The 19,032-nt window shown below is 39.2% G+C and overlaps 1 protein-coding gene across 3 annotated transcripts in view; it reads left to right on the top strand.

The window, feature by feature from the left end:
- dacha (dachshund a) overlaps positions 1 to 19,032 on the top strand; it is a 396,346-nt gene that overhangs the window by 323,025 nt on the left and 54,289 nt on the right. For all 3 annotated transcript variants that reach the window (XM_063060634.1, XM_063060633.1, XM_063060635.1), the window contains one exon: positions 15,098 to 15,243. In XM_063060634.1, coding sequence (XP_062916704.1) covers positions 15,098 to 15,243 — 146 coding nt within the window. The remainder of the gene's footprint in view (positions 1 to 15,097; positions 15,244 to 19,032) is intronic.

Raw genomic sequence — 19,032 nt, 5'->3', positions numbered from 1 at the left:
TCAGAATCAGGTTTATCATCACCGGCATGCGATGTGAAATTTGTTAACTTAGCAGCAGCAGTTCAATGCAGAGAGAAAAAAATAAGTAAATAAATTATGGTATACGTAGATACATTGAATAGATTTTTAAAAGTGCAAAAACAGAAATACTGTATATTAAAAAAAGTGAGGTAACGTCCAAAGATTCAATGTCCATTTAGGAATCGGATGGCAGAGGGGAAGAAGCTTTTCCTGAATCGCTGAGTGTGTGCCTTCAGGCTTCTGTACCTCTTACCTGATGGTAACAGTAAGAAAAGGGCATGCCCTGGGTGCTGGAGGTCCTTAATAATGGAAGCTGCCTTTCTGAGACAATGGTCCCTGAAGATGTCCTGTGTATTTTGTAGGCTATTACCCAAGATGGAGCTGACTAGATTTACAACCTTCTGCAGTTTCTTTTGGTCCTGTGCAGTAGCACCTCCTCCCCATACCAGACAGTGATGCAGCCTGTCAGAATGCTCTCCACTGTACAATTGTAGAAGTTTTTGAGTGTATTTGTTGATATGCCAAATCTCTACAAACTCCTAATAAAGTATAGCCACTGTCTTGCCTTCTTTATAACTGCATCGATATGTTGGGACCAGGTTAGATTCTCAGCGATCTTGACACGCAGGAACTTGAAACTGCTCACTCTCTCCCCTTCTGATCCCTCTATGAGGTTTGGTATGTGTTCCTTCATCTTTCCCTTCCTGAAGTCCACAATCAGCTCTTTTGTCTTACTGACATTGAGTGCTAGGTTGTGGTTGTGGCACCACTCCACTAGTTGGCATATCTCACTCCTGTACGCCCTCTCATCACCACCTGAGATTCTGCTAACAATGGTTGTATCGTCAGCAAATTTGAAGATGGTATTTGAGCTATGCCTAGCCACACAGTCATGTATATAGAGAGTAGAGCTTTGGACTTAGCACACACCCCTGCGGTGCGCCAGTGTTGATCATCAGCGAGGATGATATGTTATCACCAATTCACACAGATTATGGTCTTCCGATTAGAAAGTCGAGCATCCAATTGAAGAGGGAGGTACAGAGGCTCAGGTTCTGCAACTTCTCAATCAGGATTGTGGGAATGATGATATTAAGTGCTGAGCTATAGTCGATGAACAGCATCCTGACGTAGGTGTTTGTGTTATCTAGGTGGTCTAAAGCCATGTGGAGAGCCATTGAGATTGCTTCTGCCATTGACCTATTGTGGTGATAGGCAAATTGCAATGGGTCTAGGTCCTTGCTGAGGCCGGAGTTCAGTCTAGTCATGACCAACCTCTCAAAGCATTTCATCACTGTCGATGTTAGTGGCAATAGTCATTAAGGCAGCCCACATCATTTTATTAGGCAAATGGAATTTTTCCTACTAATTATTAAAATTAAACATTCCAAATTTGGTGAAATATGATTGAATACAGAATAAAACTTGCTTCACCCAGTTCCACAGAAACTTAGAGGATCATTCCGATTTTAAATGAATGAGACTTCTCTTAAAAACATTGGCTTAATAGACTATACAAGTAAATCTATTGTTATGGAGTCCTTTCCACCTGAAATTAAACTCAGACTACTCAGATTCAGGAAGAATTCTTGCAGTGAACAATGTGAGAAGAGTTTTAGTCAATTTGTTCAGTCTTGGACTCACAAAATAGAAGTATATAGTTAAAGTAATTCAGTCACATGATGCATATGTGCTATCTGTTGATTTTTTTTAGGTTATGAGGACACGCAGTCCTCTTCTATTGTCATTTAGTAATGCATGCATTAAGAAATGATACAATATTACTCCGGTGTGATATCACAGAAACACAGGACAGACCAAGACTGAAAAACTTTGACAAAAACCACATAATTATAACATATAGTTACAACAGTGCAAGCATTGATGAAGAACAGGCCATGGGCACGGTAAAAAAAATCTCCAAGTCTCTCGAAAGTCCCACATCTCACGCAGATGGGAGAAGGAAGAAAACTCTCCCTGCCATGTCCGACCACAGTCTGACTCTTGAGTTGTCTGAAAACTTCAAGCCTCCGACCAGCCCTCTGACACCGAGCACTGAGCACCATCTCTGCCGAGCGCTTCAACCCCAGCCCCGGCCACCAGCAGCAGGCAAAGCGGAAGATTTTGGGACCTTCCCTCCGGAGGTTCTCAATTGCACAGTAGCAGCGGCAGCGAACCGGGCATTTCAGAAGTTTCTCCAGATGTTCTTCCGTGCTTCTCATGGCTGTCACCATCAAATGAGAATTGTGCACAGTACTCTATTTAACAAATATGATATCATTTCACTGGAGAGGCTGCGCGTGCTGCTTCGCGTCGCCATCTTCTCCTCCCTCCTCCTGATTTGAAGCAGAAAATCATGATCAGTACTTGCATGTTTCTCCAGTTTGTGACATGCCTATGGATCAATCAATATGCAGGGTTTGTGTTATTTCTCTTCTCAGCAAGTTTAGAGTATTGAAGAAATCACATGTCCTTGGTCTGGAAAAGTTGTGTATCTTATTGGGATGAAAAACTGCTTGAGTGTAAGGTAAAGGTCTCATCTTTAAAACAAAACTACTGTCTCCATTCCAATACTGAAGCCAGCCATCAAATCCTCATAATGGACCAGATGTTCCAACTAAGACCTTCATCCTTTGGTACAGTTGAAGCAATGAGAGAGGTGGGATTATTGGTATATTGGGCATCGACCAGTAAAATGCCTAATGTCCACAACAAGCACAGGTATCTAACCTGTCATTCCTAGTCTGAACATCCCATTTGAGGCCCATTATCTGAGAAAGATTCTTGCTGGGAACTGCATCTCCAAAAACCTATGCATATTGTACTTTTGAGATTTTACACCTCACACGTAATTATCCTGAAGATGCATCAAATGTGCTGCTTATGTCCATAGCCTCTTGCATCTCACATGTGTAAGATAATCACTCCCTCGATACCCTCCATCAACCTGGCATGCATCCAATCTGCAATATTATTTTAGTGTGCATTTCCAAGACCCTTACTATTACTAGCCCTGCTTTTCTTCATTGCGTTAAATGGATCAGAAATATTTCCGACTTCAGAATAATAGAGGAAACATGTTCCTAATCAGTGTTTTGCAGTACAGGGTCCTTTCTAATCAAGTAGCTATCATAAAGCTGAAATATTTGTTTAAATTCTTCTAATCATGCTGAGTTCCGAAAAGGGTGAATGGTATGAATTAATGCATTGCTAAAACACATTAGATCAGCATAAAAGCTAGATGAAAACATGGCAATTCTTTGGAAAATGCGTTTGACAGATTTGCTGCCTATTATTTGGCTGCTTCTTAAAAATACTTTCACGAACTTTCTCTTTAACTATCTAGATTCAACTGAAAACAGTTGTAAAATCATGAGCACAGTTGCAGCTTATTTTGACAGATTTGCATCAAAATACGGCAAAAGGTCAAATAAATTCTTATGTGGCTGTGTATTGCAATTTAAATAGAGGTTGTTTTCTGTTTTGAAATATAACTAAGCATTTAGTAGGATGCGTAAATTCAAAGTGTCTTAAAATGATCTATGGACTATGTATATTGGACCCTCTGATTACATTGGTCACATTAGCAACTGAGATACTTCTGGCTGGCAGGGAGCTGTTAGTTTTGCGATGTATACAAGCAGAAGCTCTCATATCTTTAAACGGCTGGTCCATGGTGACAGCTTATAAATCAATGGATGCTATCTTCATTACAAATACAGTAGCTACTGGCTATCAAATCATTCTTTCAATGATGCTACAGAGGGATTGTACTTGGAGTGACTCCTCTAATATCTTACGATGTGTGTCTCTGCAGTAAAATGCAGCTGAATTTCTCTCATCTGCCCATCGTACAGTTCCTAAAGAAAAATAAATACGAATTGAGGGTTAGTCCAATAGTATTGATGTAGAAAAAATAGCACGTCATCCATATGTTCTCTGAAATTAATCCCAAAATGTGTGTAAATAAATTAAATCACTTTAGCAGCTTTTATTGATCCGGGACAAGAGTATGAAAAAGCTTCTGAGAAATAAACAAGCCATTAAACTACAGTGATCATTTTACATCTTGTTTTAATTATGCAGTTCCTGAAAAAAATTGGTTATTATTGAGAACCCTACTGTTATCATCAGTGATCAAACCAGTAAACTGCTGGAGAAAATTGTGTATTAGGATTAAAAAGTCAAAAGAACACATTACCAAAATGAGGCCACGGCACTGGCAATACTTGTTAATGACTGATATTGTGATTTATGACCCAAAATGATCACAGATGTGTTTCAGAATCTCACCATTGGGATCCAGGCTGCAGACTGCCTCTTTCATCCAAAAGCATTTATGGAAATGTGACAGCAGATAATTTAATACACGTTTTAAAATTAATTTAAAGATGCAGTGATTCTTCTCCAATGAGATTGGTATGTTTGAAAAAAACCTGCAGCTTTATCAAATAATTACATTAAAAGGATTTGAAAGCAGGTGATGCCCTTGCAAACATATCCAAAATATATTTCTTGTGGAATAGGAAGCCAATGAACAAAAGGTAAGAGAGAGCAAGAGGTTATCTTATCATTGGAAAATCCTGTTGAAGATGGATGTGACCTCTGCTACTGTCAACCCAATTCCCACCTCCAGTGCACTGCCTGTCCTACTTGTCTTCTCCTAGAAGCACAATCTAGTGTGTGATTTCCTTTGCTCTCTGGAGGCAGGTTATCACAATGAATCACCCAGACTACACTCACACTTCTATTTATTTCCCCGTGTTGGTGGGATGGTGTCAGGGAAAGTTGGAGGGGTGGTGGGGATGGTGGAGAGGTGGGAGGGAGGACATAGGCACCAGTTACTGATAGTGGTGGAAATTTAAATGACAATCTCCCTGCTAAACATGATGTAGGCTGGGATATAGATACGGGGAAATTCATTACAGTATGCTGCAAATGCTAAAAAGCAGGCTGAAATCCAGCTGTCAAAAGGAAAATGAATACCTTTGGATTGATAAAAAGGTACTTCAAGTATGTTTTTTGTGCTTTCAATTCAGCTATACAGATTATAGTTTATGGTGCTGTGCTGTATTGAATTGAGGAGTTCACATCATTCAGTACTATGCTATGAACACATGTACTGACAAAACTATAACAGGAACGAGATGACCTATTTTCACAGCTGAAAATAACACAACGTCTCTATTGAATATAGAATTAGCCTTGTCCACAGAGGTTTCAAGGTCTGTGCAGAAAGTGGGCAGAAAATTTCAACTGTGTGTCCGACCAGTTAGTGCTTCATGGATGTATATACCCAATTATACAAATATTACCAGAACTAGTAATTGGAGCAAAACACAAAGCAATTTTTTTTCTTTGACACATGAATTCAACATTACCAGATTTTTCAGATTTTATTCCATAATTTTAAAAAGAGGGGGCAAGGGGAAGACTGGAAACTCATTAAGATGAAACGCAGTTTTGTCATCACTTACTACCATACTACCTCACGCAGAATTTGTATACAACTCGAAGTTTGATTATAAACAATGCATACCTGAAAGATAGATTTAGATCTGGTGTTGGTATAAGGGGGAAGACAACAAGGCCTAGAGATTATTCTGAAGCTGTATAGGAAGCATATGCCAGTTTGGTGCCAGGGTGCTCTATTCTGTACATACAATAGCCAAATCATTGTGTATTCCAGAATTAAGATATCCCTACTCAGCCAGCCTGTGGCGTAGTGACTTTGAGGCAAGTAGTCCCAGTTTCGAATCTGGCTGGCTCCTTGCACACTTTCCATCTATGCAGCAACATGGCCTCATAAAAACAAGTGGACAAATGCTAAAAAAGAAACTGCAAGTTTGCTACCTGATATGCTATAAGGCACAGAAAGGAACAACAACAACCAGCACCATGCAGTGTAAAGACAATTCCTCTACAGTCTCTTATAAATGCAGATGTTGAAGATTGCAGCGACAATGTGGTGGAACAAATTGCAGGAAATGGGGGTGATTGGATCTATGGATAATAGGAGAGGAAGATTGAAGATGGGATGTGTGTTATAAGCTAACATGGAAAATTGTTCACAGCATAATGGGCAGGCAGCGTGGTCACTGCATTGGCTGAGTCTTGTACAAAGTTCTGTTGTATTGTGTACAGAAACGTTGGGCAGCGTGTCAAATTTTCCGCTTTAAAAACATTGGAAATAGAAGCTGAAGTAGACTATTTGGCCCCATGTGCTTTCTATAAAGTTAGGGCTAATATTTTACCTCTGTGTAATTTTCCTCTGCAGACTCTGATTCCTTTAATATTCAAAAACTTGATGATCTCCAGTCCTGAATGTGTACACAATTAGACCTCTCCAGCGCTTGTGGTTAGAATATTCATTGATTCATCATCTCTGGGTGAATGGATTTCACCTTAGCTCACCTCCAAACACAGAATTCCAAAATGGTGGTTAACATTGTTTTAACAGTAGTAGGCAGCCGCCGATCCAAGGAGATCGGGGTTTCCGTCTCTGATGGACTGTGTCCTCTCCAGGGCATAAGCGAGGGCAGGAAGATTTGAAGAACTGGCTGCTGCCCATGCATTGGGTTCCGCCTCTCCATATCACTGATGTAGTCCAAGCGAAGGGCAAGCGCTGATACAGCTTGGCACTAATGTTGTTGTAGAGGTTGCCAGAGTGAAGTTGTAAACAACATCAAACTGCCTTCGGGACCCCGATTCCAGATTTCTTCCTCAGAGTTTACTCCCGAAGCCTTTCCTATGGGTGGGTATGGCCGCAAGGCAGCAGAGGTTTAACATCAGGGTTTTCTTTCTCCTAGGTGGGCTGACGAGCCCTACTTACCCAAAGCAACTGGTTTTGAGGCTCTACTGGTCCGCCTTTCCCCTTTCTCTTGTCAGTAGAAACAGTTCTGCTGGGCCTAGTAGCTAAGCCACACATGAAGGCCAAGAGCTGAGCTTGGTTATCAGAGGCTGTTAGAGTTGCATGCCATTTGGAGCACTTTATAGGTATCCCCACTACCACCCCAGCTATGACAACCTTAGGAACCGTTTTAAAAATAGAAAATAGAAATATCAACACCAGAGAGTGTGAGTAATGAAAAAGAAATTCCTGGAAATGTTCATCGGGTCATTGCCATCCTTAACACATTGTAATGTGGCATAATGGGTAGGCCGTGACTACATGGATTGCCATCAGATGTTAAAATGTACATATATCACTGAAGCTTTTGGTTACCGGAGAGCCAGCCATTGAAGGCTTGATGATGGCCTGTTCTTGATGGAAGATGGTAGGAATAGCTGAAATTATCTTGATAAACATTTGGACTTTGCTTCCTGGCTTAAAAAACTATGAGCAGGAATGAGTTATACAGACTACCGGTAAAGATCTTACTGTAACTTCAACCCCACATTCCTGCCTTGCCATGTTAACCTTATACTCTTTGCTTATCAAGCATCAATTTCTCTCTATCATAGAAAAAAATTCAATGAATTTGCTTCCAAGGCCCTTTGAGTAAAAAGGTTCCATAGACCAATACCGTCTGAGAGGAAAATAATCCCTTTATCTCCTTTTTAAACGGGGGACCTTATTTTTACACAATGACTGCTACTTCTAGATTCTCTCACAAGAGGAAACATAATCTTTGCATCATGCCATCAACACCCATTGGGACCATATATGTTTTAGTGGTCCCACTTACTGTTCTAAATTCTAGCAGATGCAAGCTTAACGTATTCAACTGGTCCCTACAAGACCACTTGCTCATTCCAGGTATTAGTCTTGTAACCCTTCTCCACTACTCCGAGCTTATTAATATACTTCTTAAAATACAGAGACCAATACCCTAGTTACAATTTCAAATAGGATGTCACCTCCTGCCCTATACAGATGAAACATAACCTCTTCACTTTTGTATTCAATTCTCAGCGTAATATGTAATAAAATTGTGATATTTTTTCTTATTACTGGCTGTACCTGCATACTAGCCTTTTGCGAATCAAGTACAAGGGCACCCACATTCTCCTTGCATGTTTTGGTATGTCTATTGTGTGCAAAATAAAACTCAATCATTAAAAACCAACAACAATTAAAAATTATTGATATTTTTAAAAAATTGATAAAGAATACTTAAAATACTTACACAAAAATAGAATTGGTTAACTATTCGCCTGTGTTCTCCTCCATTAAAATGAGGTTCAGCTTGTACATTTACCCTGTAGCAGCCGGGGACTTGCAAATTTGTGTTCTGCTCCTGAACTCCATGAGGTGTGCAGTCAGGAAGGTGACTGTGATGCATAGCCGTAAACACGAGAAATTCTGCAGATGCTGGAAATTCAAGCAACACACATCCTTGGAACTCCCCCTCCCCCTCTCACTTACAAATCTTTTACTAGCTCTTCCTTCAGTTAGTCCTGACGAAGGGTCTCAGCCCAAAACGTCGACTGTACCTCTTCCTAGAGATGCTGCCTGGCCTGCTGCGTTCACCAGCAACTTGGATGTGTGATGCATAGCCAACAAGTTTGAGACTTAAGTGTTGTTGCAGGAATCCTGAAATTGGTGGCACTAAGGCATGTAAAATTCCCTGCATAACCATCAGCATTTCCTAGCAAGTTCCAGATTAATATTACATCTATGTTTAAATGAAAAAAACGTGAATGGAAAAAGGAAAGAGTTCTTTGTAAGTTTCCATTTTCGAAAAAATATATATGCAGTTTACTGATTTCATGAGGTATTACTCACCTATTACTTAGTAAAACTTATGGAAGCATTTTTTTCTCCCAGCTGAAACATCCAAGCTCAGCGTCAAAATAGATTGAACATCTTTACTGGATCTTGGCATAAACATAATTCACTTTACTGATGCAAAACTACCTTGTTCTTTGTTTTATGATTGTTTTAAATAATTTAATGGCTTATATAAAACTCAGCCACTTTAAAAAAAACTGTCTAACTTGAGGTGATTTTCCCTTCATTTCACTATTCAAATTTAAATTATTGTATAATTGTAAAATCTATATTCAAGAACCTAATGAAAACTGTAACTCATATTTGGAACTTTTCTTTACAGTGACCAAGCTGCATTTGATTTTAATTACATAGGATTCACAAATGTTTTTACAATCACACGTTATAATTCATTTGGAATGAATAACTATAACAGTATCTAACATGGGAAAACAACAATCTTATTCCAGAAGTATTTTCCTACTGTTTTCATTCATTCCACTATTTCTCTGCAGAGGTATGGTTGTCTTCTGTTCTATTGATTACCTTCATTCATACCTGGCAAAATGTAACACCTGTGTAGCAGTTACCAATAAATTGGGCTACTCTACCACCCAAACCCCACCCTCAGTTGTACTATATTTTTGATCAGAGACTTGTAACTTAAAAATGTTTATCCCTTACACTCTGTTTTGGCTTGGATCATATAAATAAATGAATTGAGTACTTCCTAACATATAGTGACTCAGTAGTTACTCATAGTTAATTTTAGTTATCAAATTCCTTCAGTTTCTGCTTGGTAATTTTCTGTTCGACACTTGTTGCTAATTTTGATCTGTCTACATTTAGTCAGATGGCTATTTGGTTTCTTAGATTAGTGCTTTTTGGGCTAGTCATAACAATGGGTGTGAGACTTTGAAGTTGTGAAGTCTTGAGGTGTAAACTTGGAGGTGCAATGCCCTGAGGCCACACTTTCAAGTGTGATTCCTTTGAACGGTGTGAAACGAAAGACCCAAGTTAGTTGCAGAACTTTCTCATTATCCATTAGCAAGTAACCACATCAATTATTACAAAGTGATTCGTACAACGTCATTTGTTTTCTGGTTTTGTTTTGCACTTCATGTCTCCCAACGTATTTCTACTCCTCAGAGTTGAAACTTTCAGTGTTAAAGTTTCGAGACACAACCAAAATGTTTGCAATTGCACTTGCTTGCCCTTTTCCTTGAGCCTCTCACACAGTTTGTGTTGGTTGCTCCATTGAATGTTGAAATATCTAAAAACATGGTTGTTGAGATTATTGTAAAATGGACGATGAGCTTAACTCATTGTTATAGTTTTTAAAATCTATATTTAATTGGGAGGTTAGTCAAAAAATATCAGTCATCTCAAAAGTATTACTGAAGAAATACATCATGTATACAGAATATTCTTTCTGCCATAGTACATAGTGCCTGTAAAAAAAAGTAACAGATAATTATAAAATTGTGTGAAATGCTGTGACTGGGACTGTTTTCCTTGGGGTGTAGGAGGCTGGGGGGTGACCTTTTCGATATTTATAATATCAGGAGTATCATAAATACGGTTGATGATCACAGTCTTTGTCCAAGGTATGGTTGTCTAAAACTAGAGGGACATAGGTTTAAGATGAAAGAGGAGGAGATCTAAATGAAGGTTGAGCTTTTCGCACAGTTGGTGGTGGGTATATTGAATGAGCTACCAGAGGCAGTGATAGAGGTTTAAGCATTTAAAAAAGCTTTAAGGCAGGTTCTTGATTTGGAAAGATCGGAGCAAAATGTGGGCTTAAAGGTTGTTCTGGTCGAGTTGGGCTCTAGGGCCTGTTTCAGTGCTGTATGACTGATTCTAACTGTATGATTTAATTTAGGGAAATTACACCATTGTTCTGTAAAATTGATATAGCTTTCTAAATATGACTTTCCATACAATTACTTATATACTCCTGTTGCTGGAAAACACTGGAAGATGACCTAATAAATGCTGACATTTCTTGGTGTCAAGCAACCTTATAAGTTCCATATGAATGCAGAAGTTCTGAAGTTGCAGATGGATGTTTGAAGTTGAATTCTGTTGCTAGTTTTTGCTTAGGAATGCCAAATTGAAGAGCTTCTCTATTTTTTTAAACCGTAGATGAGCATCAGGTTGGATCCAGCACAGAAGCAGCTTCTTCACTTCGGTGGAGAATAGTTGTAAGGGTTGACAGGAAGTGCTAATATTTTAGATGTTTTTAAAAATTATCTGAACTTATTTTAAAGTTTTTAAGTATTTTATTCCTATTTTTGCTATCTGGAATAAATTTTGAATTACATGGGTGCAGCTAGCAGCACTAGAGATCTGGGTCAATCATAACCTTAGATGTTGTCTGTGTGGTGTTTTCATGTTCTCCCTGTTCTTCTAGGTACTCTAGTTTCCTCTCGCAATCGAAAGACCTGCATCTTGTTAGGTTAATTGGCCATTGTAAATTGCCCCTAGTGTGCAGGTTCATGATACAATCAGGGGAAAGAATGAGGAGAGAAGGAGGAGTATGTAGTGAGAATAAAAAACAGGAAGGATGATTATTGATTGTTAGTCATTGTGGAATCAATGGGCCAAAGGACTTGTATCTTCACTGTATAGTTCTATGAAAATATGACTGCATAAACATTCAGTGCTTTTCACGGTTTTGACAGCTGGTTAAGCTGGTGGGGGTAACAGTGACATCACCTAAGATGGGCACATGTTGACTTTCCACCATGATTCCAACCCCACTCTACCCCATCCTACCCCACAGAATCATAGATTGATTTCAGCACAGAGCAGGGCTATTATTTCACAGAAGGCCCCTTGCCAAACAGGACTTTATGACGACAGATGGAGCTGATTTCTCTCTGCAAGTTGTCCTGGGAGAACAGCACAAAGGACAGTCTGTTTCCACAAGTCAACAGTGAATACAAGTGACTCACCACTGACCACAAATTTGGGGTCATTGATTATCTATAAAGCAACAGCGCAGGCAGGCCATGGACTGTGTGAAATTAATAAATATTTTATGACTAGTGTTTGCTTTACAATTTCAATTTTCAGTTTGCTTTGCAATGAATTATTTCGATGGTGGCAGCTGTAGTTGAAAAACTGTCTAGGGTTAGACCTTGAGTAGAGCTGACATTGTGAACACTGATTTCCTGGTGACTTATCAGATATTTTCTATGACTGCAGCAAAGCGTAAAAGTGAACTCTTCAAATGACAGGAATATATTTAATAAAAAATGACATGCAATTTGTAGGTACTGGGAGGAACATAAATTACCCAGCTGAACTATTCGATTGGAGGTGGGGAAACCAAATCGGTTGACTTATATTAATAAAAACTTGAAATGGAAACAGCTCAAATTTTATTGATCATTTATTTGAGACATTTCTTACGTACTGCCCGTTATGCCTGCTAGTGTTTAGGGCAGCAATGAAGGTCTGACATGTCCGCCATCTCTGTCTGTCTTTGGCCATCTTTGGTCTGGTGGCGTTCAGAGCTTCCTTCGTTGGAACAGTAGCTTCCTCTTAGCTTTCACTGCTGTCAACCATGCAAGTCCTGGGTGGAGACTGAGGAATAGAGTCGCAAACAGATGTAGAAGGATTCTTCATTGCTATTTCCGTATCAATTTTGTTTAACCAGTCAGGTTTGTTAGCCCTGAGCTGAACCACTGAACCTGGAGGATTGGTGGACCGCTCTTAGTCTGGCCTCTATCCTTTGACCTGTTTGGCATGGGTGACCCTACCGACAGCCAAAGCATAAAGCCCTGATAACAGCCAGCATAGCTCTCTGCGTCATCGAGGCACACAAGCCTCCTAACCACGACAAGGTTGTGATCCACTTCAAGGATTAGAGACATTGAATAACTGTCATCTGTATGGAGTAACCCTCAATTCAACAGAGCTGAAATTGTCCATAAGGAGTTGAAAATACATCTCATTCTGTGCCTTTGTTTTGACACTTTGCCCTCTCCCACCCTCATCTGGCTTCATTTGCCCATAAATTACTCTTTATCCATTTCTAACTGTCAGTCACAATCCCCCTCTCACTTCTCTCTCCCTATTGCACAGTCAGTCCTGGTGCTGATTCTTGACCCGAAAACTGAACCAGTGTTGCCTCCCTGGTTTCTGCTTGATCTGCTGAGTTCTTCTAGCAGGTAGCCTTTGCTCCATCTCGTAGCCTCTCATTTTGTCTCAATAACTGATAAAACCTAAAAAGCAAAGAGCAGAATTGAGTGGTAGGAAGAGAAAAGTATGCAATGTTGAAAGTGGTAATTGACTTAATAAGGTAGAAATCTTCCATAGATATATGGGCAAAGTACAATGAATAAAGATTCATTTTCACAGTGAACACTATGAAGAATTCTTTACTTCATAGAGCTAGGATTTTTATATCTAAATGTGGAGAAATTATGAAAAATAGAACATCATTAATATGAATCTGAAAAGATGGGGGGAATTGCTCAAGATATAAGAAATGCTTGTATCAGTTTAATCTTGTAAGCTATTTCTTGATAGCCTGCATCTGGTTTTATTAATATTTTATGTAACTTAAGCAAGACACCCAAGAGTGTAGATTTTTTTTAGTAGAGTTCCATAATAAATTCTGATTTAAAATTCCTTGTAATGCACATATTGCTCATTTTAATAATAGGATTCTACGAATTCAATTACAGTGAGGGTGGGCTCAGTACTGAGTGACATTTATTTATTGTACAATTATATCTTAGGCATCATAACCCTTGTTCAATACAGTTACGTTTTCACCCATGCAGTCAACTCATCAGCTGTAAACAAGGGGAAATCACATTTACTGTACACATTACAAACTGACAAGTGATAAGTCTGCTTTGCTTTAAGGTAATTGTAACAGTGTATTAAAATACAGAAAGAACAGGAAAAGGAATATCGTAACTTCTGTCTTCACCTGAAAGCTGCTGATGAACATTCCCTCATTCAACTTCTTGATCTGGTTCTCCATAGTGCTGTGGGAATCTGCACAAGCTTGTGTCTACACAGTCCATGGCTTTTTCATAATTGAGAAGTTGATGGACAGAGATGAATCCCACTCAAGTGACTGCTCGACTATGATGCATAGTTTGCCTACTTGGTCAGTACATAATCTGTTCTTGCAGAAACCTGCTTGTTCATCTCTTAGTTTAGCATCTGCAGGATTCTTCAGCCTCTCCGGTATTACCCTGTAGAAGACTTTTCCTGGGACTGACAAGAGTGTGATGCTTCTGTAGTTGGAGCAGTTGTAAAGGTCTCACTTCTTTGGAATCTTAACAAGGTGGCCCTGTTTCCAGTCAGTTAGTATTTGATTTTCTTCCCAGATCTTCTGAAAGTGAGAGTACAGCATCTCTACTGTAGTGTCCAGGTCTAGCTTGAGACCTTCCCAGGAATGTCATAGGGACCAGTGGACCCAATGGAAACAACTAGATGACCTGATGATATAAATCTCCTGTCCCATACCCACAAGCAGATACAAGTAAGAAAAACAGACTTGGCAACTCCATGGGCACAAGTTGGTCTTAAGATCCAAAAAAGGAAAATTAAAGTTCTCTAGATGAACTCAACTTGCATCAACCCAGTCACTCTCGAGGGAAGTCCACTTGAGGTGGAAGCCTTCACCTACCTAGCTAGTAGGCAGGTGTATGGTTTGCCATTTGCGCAATTTTTTTTGTGCCTTGTGGGTTTGATGTTTTCCTTTGAACATGTTCCATGGTTTTCTTTGTTTCATGGTTGTCTGTGGGACAACAAATTTCAGGGATGTATACTGCATTGGTACTTTGATAATAAATGCATATTGAATCTTGAATCTCATTGAAGCCTACCAAATATTGAAAAGTCTGGATAGGACAGGCATGGAGAGGATGTTTTCAAAAATGGGAGCATCTAGGACCAGAGGACACAGCTACAAAATACAAGATTGCCCCTTTAGAACAGAGCCGAGGAGGAATTTCTTTAGCTAGATGGTGGTGAATCTGTAGAATTCATTGCCACAGATGGCCGTGAAAGCCCAATCATTGGGTATACTTAAAAAAGGAATTTGGTATGTTCTTATTTGTTAAGGGTGTCAATGGTTACAGGGAGAAGCAGAAGAATGGGATAGTATATTAGCCGCAACCAAATGGCGAAGCAGCTACAATGGGCTGAATGGCCTAATTCTGTTCCTATATCTTATGGTTTTATTGTCTATTTCAATTTAACAAATGCGGTTTATTTTTAATTCCAAAGAAAGCACCATCATTCAGTATGGATTTCAGACTTAAGTTTAACTGTTCTGCATTGAAAGTGTGACAATTTTTTTTTCACCAACTGTTCTTTTTGTTTGCCATGTAGATGAAACTCAGCTTGTGATGCCTACCATCAGAACCAGCATCGAGAAGTTCCACATGGCTGGCCAAGCCTTGCCCCCAGGGTTTCCTGCACCATTTTTATTTGCTGATGGACTGTCTTCAATAGAAACACTTCTAACCAATATTCAGGTAAACTTAAGTATCATCAACACACTATAAATTGAGTATGGATAAGTATTTTTCCCTGCTTAATGCAATATTGTGCATTACTAAACAGTAAATCCCAGTGACAAAAGCAAGCAGATGCTACAGAAGCAACATAAGGAAATTTCATTCATAATTATTATGTATTTTGAATTAAGAATGAATCCTTTTAATCTTCATGTACTTGCAGCAAAATTATAATACCTAGCTAGGTACAGAGAATAGTGGCAGAGGCAGCAACAAGTTTTGTATGCTCAACCTGAATTAGACAACTATCCCACAGTTCTGCATAGGATATGAAAAGAAAATGGACAATAAGTTAAACCAGTGGTTACAATAGGTATCACAGAGTGCAAATAAAAAGAGATGTGCAGAGGACAGGTTCATAGATAATGATCTTAGGAGAGAAATGTAGAATATTTTGACACACACAAAGTGCTGGAGGAACTCAGCAGGTCAGGCAGCATAGATGGAAATCAATAAACAGTTGACATTTCAGACTATTACCCTTCTTCAGGACTTCTGCAGAACATCTGTGCTTATGATGGGGTGAAAGGAGGGTCTGTAGAGTAAATCAGAATTGGAATAAATTTGGTAATGAGGGAACAGTGGGTTGGAGGAAGTTCTAGAGATGGAAAGACTGTGGAGAAACGTAAACATGAGGATGAGAACATTAACTATAAATTGAGGGAAGGGAAGCCAAAACACAGGAGATATTGGCAAGGTAGAGTTATAGGAGTGATGACTTTAATGGTGTGGGGGGGGGACAATGGAAGTCATTAGCAAACTTGAAAATAATCAAATCTGAAAATGACAAGGACATGAATGACAGGTTCAGCAGAAAAAGCAAAGGTCTGAGAGAGATGACTTTTTGAAGTGGGGTTTGGGGTGAAAAGACAGTATGTTGAATTTGGAGTTGAACAGTCAATGTTCAGGCTGAGGCTACAGCTGGTGAAGAGGAAGGAGTCAGTGGTGAGAACACTTGACAGTTAATGAAGATTATAGGTTTCCCAGTATATTACCCTGGAGGAAATTAGTGTTTTTCTAAAGCATTGATGGCCACTCATGTGAACACTCCTGCAGAATGGAGCTGCATTACAAGGTACCGAAGAAATTTATCTTGTAGCCATCCCATCATTTTGCATATTGTGACCATGTAACAGCATACACATGAGGAAATTTGCCAAAATTAGATGTTTTGGAGCTGTTAGATGTAATGAAGGAGATCTTTCTCCAGTACAGTAGAAAGTTAGAAGATTTAAAGAAGTCCAAGTTAATCTTGTCTGTCCATCTGTTAGCAGTTTTCAAACAGCCGGGTCATGAGATCTCAATTACCGCACGATATGCCAAAAAGGATTATTATGCTGTGGCTCATACTGAAAATTATTTGATTACATGCAATAATCTGTTCAAGAACTCATTTGGAACAGGGCTTCAAGTTGGATTTCAACCCAAAATGTTGACAATTCCTTATCCCCCACAGGTGCTACTTGACCCATGAGACCATAAAACATAGGAGCAGAATTAGGCCATTTGGCCCATCAAGTCTGTTCCACCATTCCATCATGGCTGATCTATTATCCTTCTCAACCCTATTCCCCTGCCTTCTCCCTGTAACCTTGGCTGATCAAGAACCAATCAATCTCCACTTTAAGTGTACTCATTGATTGCGTCCACAGCCATCTATGGTAATAAATCCCACAGGTTCACTACCCTCTAATTAAATAAATTCCTCCTTATCTCTGTTCTAAGTGGACATCCTTATATTCTGAGTCTGTGTCCTCTGGTCCTAGACTCACCCACTATAGGAAACATCTTCTCTACATCCACTCTATGTAGGCTTTCAATATTTGATAGGTTTCAATGAGATCCCTCCCCCCCCCCCACATTCTTCTAAAGTACAGTGACTACCCAGAGCCATCAAATAGTCCTCATATAATAACCCTTTTAATCCAGGAATTATTCTCCTGACCTCCTTGGAACCCTTACTGAAGCCAACACATCTTTTCTGAATCAGAATCAGGTTTAATATCACCGTCATATGTCGTGAAATTCATTAAATTTTCTTACTAACAATACTCCAGGTATGGTCTAACCAATGCCTTATAAAGCCTCAGCATTACATCCTTGCTCTTATATTCTAGTCCTCCTGAAAAGAATGTTAACATTGCATTTTGCCTTCCTTACCACTGACTCAATCTGCAAGTTAACCTTTAAGGAATCCTGCACGAGGATTTCCATGTCCCTTTACACCTATGATTTTTGGATTTTCTCCCTGTTTAGAAAATACTCTAAGTCTTTATTCCTTTTGTCAAGGTGCATGACCATACACTTCCCTACACTATATTCCATCTGCCACTTCTTTGTCCAGTCTCCCAATCTGTCTAGGTCCCTCTACAGACTCCCTGCTTCTTCAACACTATCTGACCCTCCTCCTATTTTTGTATTGTCTGCAAACGTGGTCACAAAGCCATCAATTCCATCATTCAGATCATTGACAATATAAAGCTGATTGTTTATTGCTCTTGATTCCAGAATCTATGGTCTCTCATGTCTCCACCAGATGCCTGAGTACAGGTACTAGGTAAAGATAGTTTGTGTTGAGGTTCAGTATCCCAGCTGGAGCTTAATTTATAAAGTTTCAGCATGACATTGATGTTTTTATACCCTATAGCTTTGTTGATAAAACCCAGTGAGTGTCTGTTTTACTAACCCTTCTGATCTTGCCCTACTAGTGAGTAAACAGAATAAATAATGACTTTCTTTTCTTCCAGAGATCAATTAGTTGAAATAGGTTTTTAAAGTTTAAAATATCCTGGTGAGTTTATTCTTAAGAAGCTCTATTCAATTTCAAGTTATAATACAGCAGTATACAGTATGTCCTTGATGATATAATTACAATCTTGCATACCAATGCATATATTGTTTGCTGCTTTTAATTATCTCTAATATTAAACACAATGCAGATCTCCAAAGAGAAGAGAATTTTTTATTATCTACAGAACCTGGAATATAACATAGAAGTGTAATTCATATGAAGTTAAAAGGCACCCACCATCTTTGTGAATGCACAAATACAAACAGTTGGCTTATCTATCAGTCCATTATACAGAAATTCAAGAGATCACTTCATCCATCTTTTGCTAACTGCATATATTTGAAACTTCCCGGTGTATTTCAGCACATTGGTTCCCCATCACCATTCCTGTCTCATGCCCTTTTATGGTCCTTTTTACTAGTCCTTGTATGCAAGGCACCCTTTTCCTCCTTAATGTATCATTGGCATTTCATGCATATTGGAACTGCTGCATATCACCTACTGTATATTGGTATGGTCACCATGGATCTCAGGGAAGTAGATTTCTTTGGTCGGTGTGGTCAGCAACACACAATGAAAACAGCTTGTCTCCTGTAAAAGTTTTGTGTATTCAGAATTTTAGCCAGGGAAAGGAATTTGGTTTTGGTGGAGGAAGGGAAAATTGAATCATATGAGGAATGAAGCAGGAGTTGGCGAGTTTGGTTGGGTGTGGGTGATGCATTAGCCTTAAGTACAAATACAAGTTACCTTTCAATTAATTGATAGCGTGGGAGATACGTTTACAGATTCTATTTCATTTTAGAGAATCATTCTGCCCAGGTCTTTCTGCATGTTGGGTTAGAATTACATCCTGAATTATCCCATTGCATTTCTGCTCCTGCCACCTTTCCACATTGAGAGCCTCACTTGCTTTCGTAGCAGTGCAGGGCATGAACATAATCCCTTCCTTTCGCCAA

Source organism: Mobula hypostoma, chromosome 10 (assembly GCF_963921235.1).
Source record: "Mobula hypostoma chromosome 10, sMobHyp1.1, whole genome shotgun sequence".
Classification (NCBI taxonomy): Eukaryota; Metazoa; Chordata; class Chondrichthyes; order Myliobatiformes; family Myliobatidae; genus Mobula; species Mobula hypostoma.
The sequence above is the reverse complement of the archived record's forward strand: the minus strand, read 5'-3'. Positions and strand labels throughout refer to the sequence as shown.